This window comes from Natator depressus, chromosome 1 (genome assembly GCF_965152275.1).
Source record: "Natator depressus isolate rNatDep1 chromosome 1, rNatDep2.hap1, whole genome shotgun sequence".
NCBI classification, from domain to species: domain Eukaryota; kingdom Metazoa; phylum Chordata; order Testudines; family Cheloniidae; genus Natator; species Natator depressus.
The window spans coordinates 270,511,145-270,524,364 of NC_134234.1; the positions used below are offsets into that span (position 1 = coordinate 270,511,145).

General features: G+C 39.4%; 1 protein-coding gene across 3 annotated transcripts in view; it reads left to right on the forward strand.

Moving 5' to 3' along the window:
- Window positions 1-12,069, forward strand: part of C1H12orf50 (chromosome 1 C12orf50 homolog) — a 27,933-nt gene extending 15,864 nt beyond the window's left edge. The window contains exons 6-13 of one of the 3 annotated variants that reach the window (XM_074941935.1): window positions 1,729-1,806; window positions 1,896-2,009; window positions 4,688-4,798; window positions 6,446-6,553; window positions 8,166-8,273; window positions 8,562-8,765; window positions 10,427-10,519; window positions 10,597-11,095. In XM_074941935.1, the coding sequence (XP_074798036.1) occupies window positions 1,729-1,806; window positions 1,896-2,009; window positions 4,688-4,798; window positions 6,446-6,553; window positions 8,166-8,273; window positions 8,562-8,765; window positions 10,427-10,519; window positions 10,597-10,637 (857 nt within the window). In that variant the 3' untranslated portion in view covers window positions 10,638-11,095. Of the gene's footprint in view, window positions 1-1,728; window positions 1,807-1,895; window positions 2,010-4,687; window positions 4,799-6,445; window positions 6,554-8,165; window positions 8,274-8,561; window positions 8,766-10,426; window positions 10,520-10,596; window positions 11,096-11,855 lie in introns of those variants that run through there. The other 2 variants (XM_074941937.1, XM_074941936.1) reach the window with 2 other exon arrangements.
- The last annotated feature ends 1,151 nt before the right edge of the window (window positions 12,070-13,220 follow it).

Consider the following 13,220-nt stretch of genomic DNA (forward strand, 5'->3'; position numbering starts at 1 on the left):
TCTATAACAGGGACATTTAAGGAGAGAAAATGGGGTGTGTGGGCTGTATTTCCCCCATTTAAAGTTGAACTGGATTAATTCTTTGAGTGGTAATGGCAATATTTGCTTGAAGAGATAGGAACTGCCCATCTGGACAGGATTTTACTCTACATTCGTTTCTGTAAAAGAAATTCTGTGTAAATTCCATACCCTTTCTCACTTTACTCCCTGACCTGCTGCTTTTGAATTAGTTGCTGTCTCAGGGCTTGGCTCACTTGCAAGTTACAGCGCAATAAAGAAGCCCCGGGCGCACTAGCTCACTACCCGTCCTCACTGGCAAGGCAGTAGAGCGCTCTGACTCTGCGGCTACAGTGCTGCTGGTACTCCACCTCGGCGAGTGGAATAACGTTTGCTGCACCCCAGCTGGAGCACCGCAGCGCCACTTTGAACGAGGTGTTGCTTTACTGCGCTCTAATCAGCCTCCGGAAACATCCCATAATCCCCTTAAGTCAAGTGGCCACTCTTGTCATTGTTTGGAATCAGCTGTAGGAATGCAGAAATGCCCGTTGAAAGCTCCATTTCTGACAGCCAGCTGCTTATCTCCTCCGAGACAAAGCAGCCATTACTGTGGAATGCTGTGTGTGAGAGAGGAGGGGGAGGGGAGGGGGGTCTGCTGCTGTCTGAACTTACAAGACAGCATGCTGACATGCTCTCAGCCCCCCAAAAAGCCACTCTCTCTCCCCCCACATACACACAACACACTCCCTGTCACACTCCACCCCATCCCCCACCTCCCCATTTGAAAAGCACGTTGCAGCCACTTGCATGTTGGGATAGCTGCCCATAATGCACCACTCCCAAAGCCGCTGCAAGTGCCACAGATGTGGCCACGCCAATGCACTTGAAGCTGTCAGTGTGGACAGACTGCAGCGCTTTCCCAACTGCGCTCTACGAAGGCTGGTTTAACTCAAAGCGCTCTACATCTGCAAGTGTAGCCATGCCTTTAGTGTGTACTTACCTTTTTGAAGAGGCTGCTTGCATTTGCTTGCGTACAACTATTCAACCTAGGGCCAGGGTCATAGCCACAGGGCTTGTCTACGTAAGAAAGTTCCACCACTTTATTTTAAATCAGTTTCTCACCCCTACGTAGACAGTCTTATTTTGGTTGAGCTACTGAACTAAGTCACTCTTAAACTGAAATAAGAGTGTCCAAACATGGGTTTGCACTGAATTGACTAAATCGGTTAAAAAACAAATTGTTAATTATTATCTGTGCAGCTTCCTTACGTAGACAAAGTGTTAGCCAAGTGTCTTATGAATGTGCAAAATATGCTCAGTGCATCCCCAGATAGCTTATCAGAGAATAGGTCATTCAGCTCAAGTATTTATTTGCCCACTCAGGATCACTTCCTTTTATGTGTGATTGTATGGTTGTTTTGAGAGGACTGAAGAAAGGCTTTTGAATTATTTTTAATTTAATCACCATCTAAAATAAACATCAATAATGGTCAACCTTTTGACTTTCACTGTAACTTAGACAATATTGGTCATGAAAATATCTGTCAGTAAGCAATAGTTTTTCTGCCCAGAAAGCAGAGGGCTTGGATAAACTAGCAACAGGAAAGGGGGGCGGGGGGGAAGTTCCTTCATTTTATAATGAAATTGTTTATATTTATGAATAGTGTATTAACAAATTCTGAAGTGTCTGTACTCAGGTATAGTTCTCTCTTTTAAAAATATTTCCTATAGATGCCTCTTATTTATTGACAAAAACTCCGGCAGACATTGAGGAAGAAAAAGCAATAAAGGAGATGTGTTATAAATCTGGTAAATATCTAATTATTGATAATTTAAAAAATATTAATATAATCAGTGAGTAAAGACATTTTTTTCTTTCTTTTGGGGGGCATGAGTAGGAGAATATTACAGAATTCAGATTCCTCAGGAGAACCAGTCAGCAAAAATCATGTCTTCAACACTGAATAATGAGCTATTGAAACCCATGGAAACTGGCAGAGACTTACAAGAAGGTAAGTACTTGAGTGGCAATGCTTTTCACTTTAAGAATAATGTTTATATATATGTAATTACATAGAAAGACACTATCAGGTAGTTTAGATCCAAATATTAGGTTTTGCAAATTTAGAAAAAAAGAATTATACAAAATAAAATCAATAGAAATATTTTTGTGACTTTTTTAATTAAATGGAAACAGCATAGACATGGTGATGAGGATGTGACACCTGCATTGACTACAGCATGATGGAATAAGGCCAGGTCAATTGAGTAGAGCCAAGGTTAACATCTGGTACTTTCCTGAATTCCATGGCATGCATCTCTGCTACAATTTGTTTTCTAGTATCTTTTGAAATAAGGTTACAGTCTCTTTTTTTATTGGGCCTGCTACAACACATCTGAGCTCCAAGGGACATGAATTAATGAACATTTATCCCACTCAAGATTTTAGAGTTTTTCTTTTTTCCCGTTAGCCAGGTGGTATGTATGCCTGCAAAAATCAATGTCAGCTTTTATTATTATAATAGGTGATAGTATTGCTGCTTCTTAACAGAGTAATTTATGCTCTGAACATTCCTAGACATTAGTGTAATTAGTGTGTTGGTCATTAAAGTGTTTGAGAAAGAAGTGAGATGTTAGTATATAAGTGAGAGTAGCACATTTATCATTGCCATAAAGTTGTTTACAACATAATGGAAAACTTCATGGATAACCATCTGGATCTACAATTACATGTAAAGAAAATTGAAGCAGGAAGATAGTGAACAATAATGAAGAACTGCAAAGTGAAAGAGAGTATATTATTTTGCAAAAAGAACAGGAGTACTTGTGGCACCTTAGAGACTAAAAATTTTATTTGAGCATAAGTTTTCGTGAGCTACAGCTCACTTCATCCGATGAAGTGAGCTGTAGCTCACGAAAGCTTATGCTCAAATAAATTTGTTAGTCTCTAAGGTGCCACAAAATGCATCTGATGAAGTGAGCTGTAGCTCACGAAAGCTTATGCTCAAATAAAATTGTTAGTCTCTAAGGTGCCACAAGTACTCCTTTTCTTTTTGCGGATACAGAGTAACACAACTGCTACTCTGAAACCTATATTATTTTGGTTCAGATAGAGATAATCTGAGATAATATTGGCTGGTAAAGGTATGATATTTTTGGACCTCTGGTTTTTACCAATTTAACCTTTTTAATAGGAGTGAAGAGAGAGAAAAATAGTTTCTCTGCACAATATCCTCTGAATTCTGTCTTGGGAGTAGAGGTATTTCCATTAAAGTACTTTTGAGGTGGTATTTCTAATGGGTATTCAAGGGCTTAGATATCACAGTGATAGACCCTTAGAAATACCATAGATTATATTCATAAACATTAATCATGTGAACTGAGTAGCTATAATGTTAACCTCTTTGCAGCCCTCCTATAGCCTGCGTGTGGTGGCACTTCACAGGAATCGTGTAATGTGTATTTCATGTGCATTAGTTACATTACAGGGCACCCAGATGTCTAATAAAAGTGGAAAGGGGAACATTTAAGGAGAGGTTAGCGGAAATGTACTCTAAACCAATGATTAAGTCATGGAGAATGGTGTGGGAGGAGAGTGACATTATCTTCAAAAAGGAAGGTTTATAATGGCACAAAGCAGTCAGTTATGAATATCACGTCTCACTGTACTTCTTGGGACGCAGTCAGGTTCTGTTCACTTTTATGATATTCATTAGCAAAAGCAGCACTAACTTGGACCCGTAATCTAACCTCACTGGGTATGTCTACACTGCATCTGGGAGTGAGCCTCCCAGCCTGAGTCCACAGACTTGCGTTAGTGGGGGCTTGTGCTAGCATTCTAAAAATAGCTGTGTAGACAGCGCTTCAGAGCCCAAGCTCCAGCATTAGTTACAATGTATACACAGCTATTTTTAAAGCTCTCACGCGAGCCCATCTACCACATGTCTGTGGACCAGGACTGGGATTGCTCCCAGAGGCAGTGTAGAAATGCCCGCTGAGGCCCCAGAAGCCTTAGGCAGATCTTTCCTGTTAAGACCAGGTATGATATGTGCAAGACAGAAGTCAGGGAATTTATTAAAACATACTGCCCACATTCCTCACCATAGGATCCCACCTCCCTGGGTCTGGCTGTGGAGTGTCTGTGGAATATGAACTCTGTGGATTTGCCAGGAGACTGGAGCAGTTGCATTCTGTGAGGATGCTTCCTTTCGTCGGTCTGAATTTTGACCAGATCTGCTGACGAATAAAAATGTGCTCATGATCTGTCATTGTTTACAGAAAGAAATAATACAAGTAGAATTAAATTAATTATGCTGAAGTGAAGTGGCTAACAATTGGCAGTACAATTAAATATGTTTGATATATGTGCAATAAACATGGTTTGCTCACCAAAACAATTCAAAAGTTTTAGTACGTTGTATTTTTTTAAAACCTCTGTCAGAGATAGGGGTTTACCCTCAACTTTATACTGTGAGATTTAATTCTATTAAGCCTTTAAGCATTCATGCAAGTTTTGCTCATAATTCAGAAATGCTCGTAGATGTGTCTATCCATAAAATCAGTGTGCAAAAAATGTCCATGTTGCAAAATGCTATCCATAACTTCCTTTACTCTCCCAAGCTCATTTATCTACCACAGATGCACTGACTCCACATAACTAAGCCAAAAAATCCCTCTGCTTCCTTTCTAGGTGATGGTGTTACAGTTCCAACAAAGTTTAATATCATAGAAAGACAAGGAGAGGTAACAGCATCATTAGATGGTAACACCAGGACTGATCCTGGTGCCTTTGAAAATGGAGGTAATTACTTTAAAATATCGAGGAGTCCTTGTGGCACCTTAGAGACTAACAAATTTATTTGGGCGTGAGCTTTCATGGGCTAGAACCCACTGGGAGGGTTGAGTCATTACAAAACCTAAACCTAATTTCCCCCATACTAATTTCCCCCTACTGTTACACCTTCTTGTCAACTGTTTGAAATGGGCCACTCTCATTACCACTACAAAAGTTATTTTTCCTCCCTTGGTATCCTGCTGTTAATTGAATTGTCTCGTTAGACTGACCTCACACTTGGTAAGGCAACTCCCATCTTTTCATGTATTCATACCTGCTCCTGTATTTTCCACTCCATGCATCTTATGAAGTGGGTTCTAGCCCATGAAAGCTTATGCCCAACTAAATTTGTTAGTCTCTAAGGTGCCACAAGGACTCCTCGTGGTTTTTGCTGATACAGACTAACACGGCTACCACTCTGAAACTTTAAAATATGTGTTCTCATTATCTAATATCCTTTGGTAGATAAAATAATTTCCAAATATACCTTTCATGGAATTTATTTCTGTATTTTCTGTAAAGTCTTTTTCTTTCAATGCTGTTAATAATAATAAAAAATATTACTGTTGTATTTGGATTCCACCCATCTCAGTAACATAGTGAAAAAATATTTTCAGTTTGGTGACTACACTCAATTGGATTTTAATTTAATCTTGAAAAAAAAATTGTTTCTTAGATTTGTTTTCTTACTCTGGCTGCAAAGAAGCTCACACAGCTTCAACATAAACAAGCATGACAGTCAGATATAACAGATATACTAAACTTTCAGAAATTGCTATGTTTGAGAGAATATCTTTGGTAAAGCTGAACTGACTTGTTTTTGGCAGTCACATGGGAAAGTACTAAGGCCCCAGTCCTGCAAGCTGTTCCATGTGGGCAAATCCTTGTGCCCATTTTCATAGGCGTCTGCTTAGAGATCTCAGTACAGGATCCGGATTTCAGTCATTAAGGATGAACTTGGACACCACACGCATTTATATTTACCTATCATTGGTTATCTCCTTTTGTTTTGAAACCCCATCCTCTCCAGTTTAATAATTTCCCATGTGGTACTGTGTCAAATGCTTTACTGAAGTCCAGATAGATTAGTTTTACTGCATTTTTCTTGCAAAAAAAATCATTGATCATATCAAATGTAAGTAACAGCAGAAATAATAGGGTTTTTGGTAGCATTTTATAAATTGTATCACTTTCCTGAGCCCTGTATGTATTATAAGCAATGTATGTGTTTGTTTTTATGTTTAATATCTTATTGCCTGTTGTCCTGGTGCTTTGTATTTGGTTAATCAAGAGTTAATTCAGAGAGAGAATTAATTATGGAAATGTACATTCATATTGAGAGGTATGAATTAAAAGAATATTAAATATATTTTTAATTTATCTGACTTTTATATACACATTTTTACATAACTGCTTTCTATTTGTTTTTCATGTTTATGTTCTTACTATTCTATATGAATCTAACCAAAAACTAACACAAATTAAATGATAAAAAAGAATAAAGTGAAAAGGTTGGATTCTGCATTTTAAACACAGTACAATTAAGTTCATCTTAAAATGAGAACATACCATGTCTCTATTTATAATTTGATGATGCATCATAATTTTTTGCAGGAGGTGATTGTTATATACCACAAAGGAGTATATTTGTTGGAGGGAAGCAAAGTGAAACATTAACTGGAGAAAAAGAATTAATTACGTCCAGACGTTCAGATGTGAAATGTATGAATCATTATTTTTGCGTTTCGTAATTTTGGAAAACATTTTTTGCTTTCTTTGTAATTTCACTGGACACTTGAGGCAGGACCTAAATGACATCTGTTATATTCCACACACTTTGAGTGAATTGGTGAAGTCCCATCAACAGTGTGGTTTCTTTCATCATACTAAATGATGAAAGCACTTTTATTGGGTTAGGGCAATCTTGCTCCCAATGACTTCAATATAAACAGTATCAGCTTGCTAATTATCTTTATCTTCCTAAAGCCCAAAGATCTAATCCTGGGAGCAGGTGATCACTCTCAATTCCAGTGAAAGTCGATGAGAATTGAGGGTACATAGCATCTCAGAGAATCAGGACCCTAATGAATACCAATGTAAGGCCCTGATGCAGCTAAGCACTTGAGCACATGATTAAATCTACCTAAGAACTACTCTCGTATTTCAGATTAGGCACATGGTAAAGTACCTTGCTAAATTGGGACCATAATTTGCACTACAGGATTCCAGAATATGTTTGGAAGAACACAAAATTTCCTTATCTGAATATACTTTTTTTTACGTATATGATTATTGTGGGCAAATTATTTCTTGCATATTATTCTTCTGTTGTTGAAGTAAAAGATAAGATGACAAATTCTGGCTATAAATCACAAGTAGGTTAAAAAGTAATGAAACTGTCTACATACATTGAAGTGGAAGTAAAGAATTTCTCCTATATTTTGGCCTGAACTGATAGGAGCAAAAGGTAGTGCTTATGCTGATCAGCTGGATGTGAAAGCAGACAAAGCCCTGGATTCCTGTAGTGGAGCAGGGGACATAGGGTCATAGAGTTTGATAGCTGCCATGCAATGCAGGATGTGAGATTCTGCCCTTCCCTTACTCAATCTCCTTACTCTTGGTGTAAGCACAGAGGGAAGACTTTTCTTTCATATGTTAAGCATCATAATTACCAGTGTCTCATCTAGACCAGCTGACTGACAAGGCCAAGGACATATGAGGGTCAGTTATATGTTGCACAATAGCTCATTCCATAGTTGCTATGCTGTGTTTTGGGTCAACATGCATAAAATTCTGCTGTGAGTCTAACACACTCACTTTTGTAAAAGACCTCCTGTTCAAACAAGCTTACATAAAATCCATGGGTTATAGTCAGGGAACATATGTGTGGATTACAGCAAATATCTGCCCTCCTTAAAATATATGTTGTATTGTCTCAGATTTTTTGGCTTGCATATATGGACACCTTTTGAGCCAGAATTTGGGCCAGAAATATCTGTTACGTACTCTAGTAACACCTAGTTTCCTAAAATAAGCTTGAGGTTTGATGCCCAAATTTTGAGAACTTTTTTTTCTAATAGAATCAACATAACTTTTTGGCACCATTATGATTTTACTCTTAGGGATGATATTTATTGATATTCTTACTATAATTACTGTTTTCAGAATCAGTTTTTTAGCACATAAAAGAAAGGTCTGTATCCAACAGAGAGTGTATGTAAAATGTGAGGAAGTTATTCTTGTTTTAATTCAACACTCTACTACTTTAATGAGGCAATTTTACTAAATAATGTGTTTTTTCAAAAAATAAATTTGTTTTATTTTTCTCCCTTAGCAATGAGCCACACTGAGCCAGTAAAGAAGCGTCACTTTAAAGGAGTGAAGAAAAAGAAATGGATTTCTGAAGAACCAAAAAACTCATTCAGCATGTTTGCAGGCAAAGGTATTTTGAGAAATCATTTGGTTAATTTGTTTTAAGTTAATACTCCCTGTCCGTAGAAGCTCACCCCCCTCGCTAGGCATCAGAGCCCAAGCTCCAGCCCAAGCTGGAACTTCAAAGCACTGTCTCCACAGCTGTTTTTAGAATGCTAGTGGGCCCCCCTTGGGGTTGGGAGGCTCGCTCCAAAACATGGTGTAGACATACTCTGTGTGCCCTTCTCTCTGACATAGTATGTCAAACATTGAATAGCATCTATCAAATTTAGCATAATATTGTTTTTCCCCTTTGCAGCAATGCATGCTTCGAATCCAAAAGGTAAAGCAAATTGCCAACAAAATGATCAAAGCAAAGATGCTGAAAATACTTCTTATGTTCCATCTCAAACAGCCATTGGGAGAAGCATTTCCTTGAATTCTCCAGAACCTGGAAGATCAACAAACATGACCTACAGTAATGTCAGTGTTACCAAAGAATCCAAGCCGAATCCATCTACAGGTGAGCTGATTACACAGGATTCCTTGCCTAGAAGAAGATCATCCATATAATTGGTCAAGTACCTCAGTTATGCCAGTGCAACTCCACCAGATTAGTATAACCAGTCTGACAAAGCTCTGTCCTTGCCTCCGTGGGTCCCGCATTTCCTGGCTGATTTCACTAGCCTCAGAGGCTCACTGTGACCCTCCACGTAACCCTTCTCTCTCTAGAGACAAGGGTCACAGTCTATTGAGCCATTTTCATCATAAGCCAGCGAGGGAGATGAGGAGAAGTTATCCTTCCTTGCACAGTCTCTGTTGTCTCCCAGTCTCAGTGATTAATCAGGTGGCAAAGGGGGGGGAGCCCGGGCCCACCCGCTACTCAGGGCTCCAGCCCAGGGACCCTAATAGTATCAGCTATGGTAGCTGACCTTTTAGAAACATAACGTGTACAATTCCCTGGGCTACTTCCCCCACAGCAGCCCTCACTTCCTCAAGCTCCACTTCACCCTTACCTCAGGGCCTCATATGGTGTGTACTACTCAGCCTCTCCAATAGCGTAACTTCCTCCCACAGCTCCTGACATCCACACCCACCTGTGTAATTGGGAGACTTTTAACTAGTTTCAGCCAGCCCCGATTGGCTTCAGGTGTCCCAATCAACCTAGCCTTCTCCCTGCCTTCTGGAAAGTTCTTAATTGGCCCCAGGTGTCTTAATTGACCTGGAGCAGCTGCCATTTCACTTATCCTGGTACCAGGGATTTGTTTAGCCTGGAGCTAATATATCTATCTCCCACTAGTTTTCCATAGCCATCTGGCCTTGCCCCGTCACACCAGCTAGACAAATTAAGACTGGAAATACAGCATTGATTTTTAACAGTGAAAGTAAATAACCGCTGGAACAACTTACCAAGCATCATGGTGGCTTCTCCATCACCTAGAAACAGTGAGAGTAGTTAACCATTGGAACAGTTTACCCAGGGTCATGGTGGATTCTTCATCATGGACAATTTTAAGATTGGATTTTTTTCTAAACGATCTGCTCTAGGAATTGTTTTGAGGAAGTTCTATAGCCTGTGTTACACAGGAGGTCAGACTAGATGATCACAATGTTCCCTTCTGCCTTGGAGTCTGTGAAAAACCAAGAGCAGAGTTTGACCCAATATAATTGTAATAAGCAGGTCTCATTGCAATATTTACAGGTAAAAATGAAAATTTTCATGCACTTCTGTGGAAGTTGCCAATTAAAGTCAGACAACATTCTCTTGAGCAGTAGTTCTCCCATCTGTAGCGGGTGCAGCACAAATCCACCTCCATGTCCAGTCCAGCTGGCGCACACCAAAAGTTCCCTAGTGCATATTAATGTAGTACTGTTTGAAATGGTATTAATATAACGTGCTATTGGGAATTTTTAGTGCATGCCAACAGGGGCCACCGAAGCCAGTTACTGCACAATGTGCTGGTGCACTTTAGAATTTACATGCCAGCTGGTGTGAACCAAGGCACTGTGTAGACAAGCCCTCAGTCTCTGTTTAAAGTTTAAATTATTTTATATTTTGGAGATGGCTTTTGTTGTGTCAGTTGATATTATAGCTAATATTTTTGTAACATGAGTAGCAGAATAAGAAGCAGTTTACTGTAATTGTAAGTGAAAATGTAAATCAAGAATTATATTTCTTTACAGACAAATGGACTGCAGCATCCTATAATTCACCAGCGTGGAGAAAAAGAAGCCCACATACAAAAGCATACTCTAAATCTGAAAAAATCCATTCAGGTACTTATTTGACAGCATTACTTTCAGTGCAATGTAATATAGTAAAGATGACACATCTGTTTTAATTCTCTCTCCAGCTAGAATCTGGAAGAAGCTTTTACCTAGGCACCTACCTTAAGACGACTGTTTTCTAAGGGGAGCTGAAAAATCCGAGAGAGTTGTCTGCCCTTTTGTTTTGAGACCACGTCCTTTTACCCAATATCTCATGGTTTCCCACTTTTGGCAAGATACATGACTTCCTCTAAAGTCAGGAGCTACTATGCTGTTGTTACTGTATGGAGTAGCTGTTGGCTTGCAGTGCTGGACAAAGTACTATGGTTATGCAATCCACATTACTACAGTGTGGGTCTTTATCCCCCTTTAGTGGTTTCTCCAAAGAAGACCTTAATGAGAATGCAACAGCTGCAAGCTAGGTGACTAAGTCCTGTAGCTCAAGCAGTAGAGCTGATGCATTGAATGCAGGATGTCTCAGTCCCCTCTGACAATCCATGGCAGGTTGTCATCACAATCGGCACCCTTCCTCACCCTCCCTTTGCTTTCTAAGACTTCTGTTCACCAAGATATTTAAGCACGTGCCTAACTGCTTAAGCGCGTAAGTTGTGTGGCTATTTAGGCTTAAAATTAGGCATATGCTCAAGTACCTTGCTGAACTGAAACCTAAGTCCATACATCTTCACTACAGTGTCTATATCGGACCCGGAGCCCTTCCCAATCCAAAAGTGGCAATACAGCGCTGGAGCTTGTGGAATCTCTGTGATCCTCCCATGGTCCCCAGCCATGGAAATTGCTAGGTGATGCAGGGCAGGTTCTTCTTCCTCTGTGGCATACAGTCTTATGTGGTCCTCAAGATTGCTAGTTTCAGAAGATATCTTTTAAATAGTCTGCGAACACCCACAGACATGGTGAACTGAATTGCTCTTAAATGCTGGAAATGATGTCCCTGAGTGAATCAATGTTTCCAGTGAAGGATCAGGCTTCAGTGGTGGTCTGACTGTAATTACTAAATAATCTCTGCCCTTCAGGTTTTCCCATTTACAAAGCTGCCCACATTTTCCCGAATGTTATTGCATAAATTCTATGTGTGATATGCATTTTTAATGCGCTCGCACACACACGCATTCAGACAGTGCTTAAAAGATCTATTTGCAAAGATGTTGGAGAAAAAATTCTGTGTGGCATTTTGAAAATGCGTCAGTTATATTGAGTGAATATTTTCTCTTTATTGTAATAAACTGTTATAAGTGCTAAATGCTCCAACGCTTAATAAGTCTTTAAAAGGACATGGAGATTTATAACAATAAATTATACAAAAATATGCTGTGTATTTTGGCTACAGATCCAAGAAGAAATGGAAGCAAGTGAAAAAGAGAAAGAAAGAGACTTTGAGAAAATAAAGAAGTGAAGTACAATCCATCATACAATTTACAATAAAAAATGATAAAAATGCAAATTCAAGAAATGAGATTATCACATGCTTCACACTGGAGATCCAAAGATGATAAAATGCAATTTCTAAAAATAAGATGCAGGAAGTGTACACTGTATGGTTTCAAAACTGATAAAAATGCAAATTAAAAAAAACGTACATACTGCTTGTATATTTATGAGGTCTGCAGTCTATTCAGTATAGTGTTGAAGTTTAACCTAGTTTGAAAGTTGGACTATTCAAGTCATTTTTAACTGTGATCCTGGCTGTAAAGTACAGATTGATTCTAAACCAGATCTTTGATCTCTACAGAGAAAAGATCCTTGAATGCAGCCTCCTTCCATTTTGTTTGCCCAAATGCTGTAGGACATAATAATGAGAATGGATGTGGCTAGCTGGATTTAGTGAAGCAGAGCAGCAGTTCAGAGACAGTCTTGATCTGTAAGATAGACAGTCTTGATAAACAGGCAAAGACAGTCTTGATCTGTATGATAGGGTCTGTGAACAACTTCAAACTAGGGGACTTAGGGTGGGATCCACAAAGGTTCTTAAGCACCTAAACCCCTGGTTTAGGCCTCTAAATTTTGGGTTTAGGTCCCTAATTCCCAGTTTTGGCTCCACTGTGATCCACATATCTCTGAAAAACAACGAGGAGTCCTTGTGGCCATGAGGACTCCTCGTTGTTTTTGCTGATACAGACTAACATGGCTACCACTCTGAAACATATCTCTGAAATGCTCTTACTCTCTTATTTACATCAGTGAGCTTTGGATCAGGCCCTTAATGCCCTTTGCATTCCAAAATCTATTTTATTTTTACTACAGCCTGATATGCACCTAAAAGTTAGTTCAATTTAGCTACATGATTCAGGGTTGTGAAAAACTTTCATTCCCAGTGCAACATAGTTAAGTCATCCTAACTCCTATTTAGACACAGCTGGCTCGATGGACAGATTCTTCCATTGATCTAGCTACTGCCTCTTGGAAAGGAGATTTTACTACAGCGATGGAAAAACGCCTCCTGTCTCTGCAGTAAGTGTCCGCACTACAGCGCGAGAGCAACGGTGCTGCTGTAGCACTTGTAGTGTAGACATAGCCTAGCTGAGAACTAGGGTTTTTAAAAATGTTATCAACTATAAAACTCTATCTGTAGTTACTTGGGGCTAGTCTACCCTAGAATTGCTACGGCGGCGCAGCTGTACTGATGTAGCTGCGTCACTGTAGCGCTGCTAGTGCGGACAGTCTATACTGATGGGAGAGAGCTCTCCCATCGGCA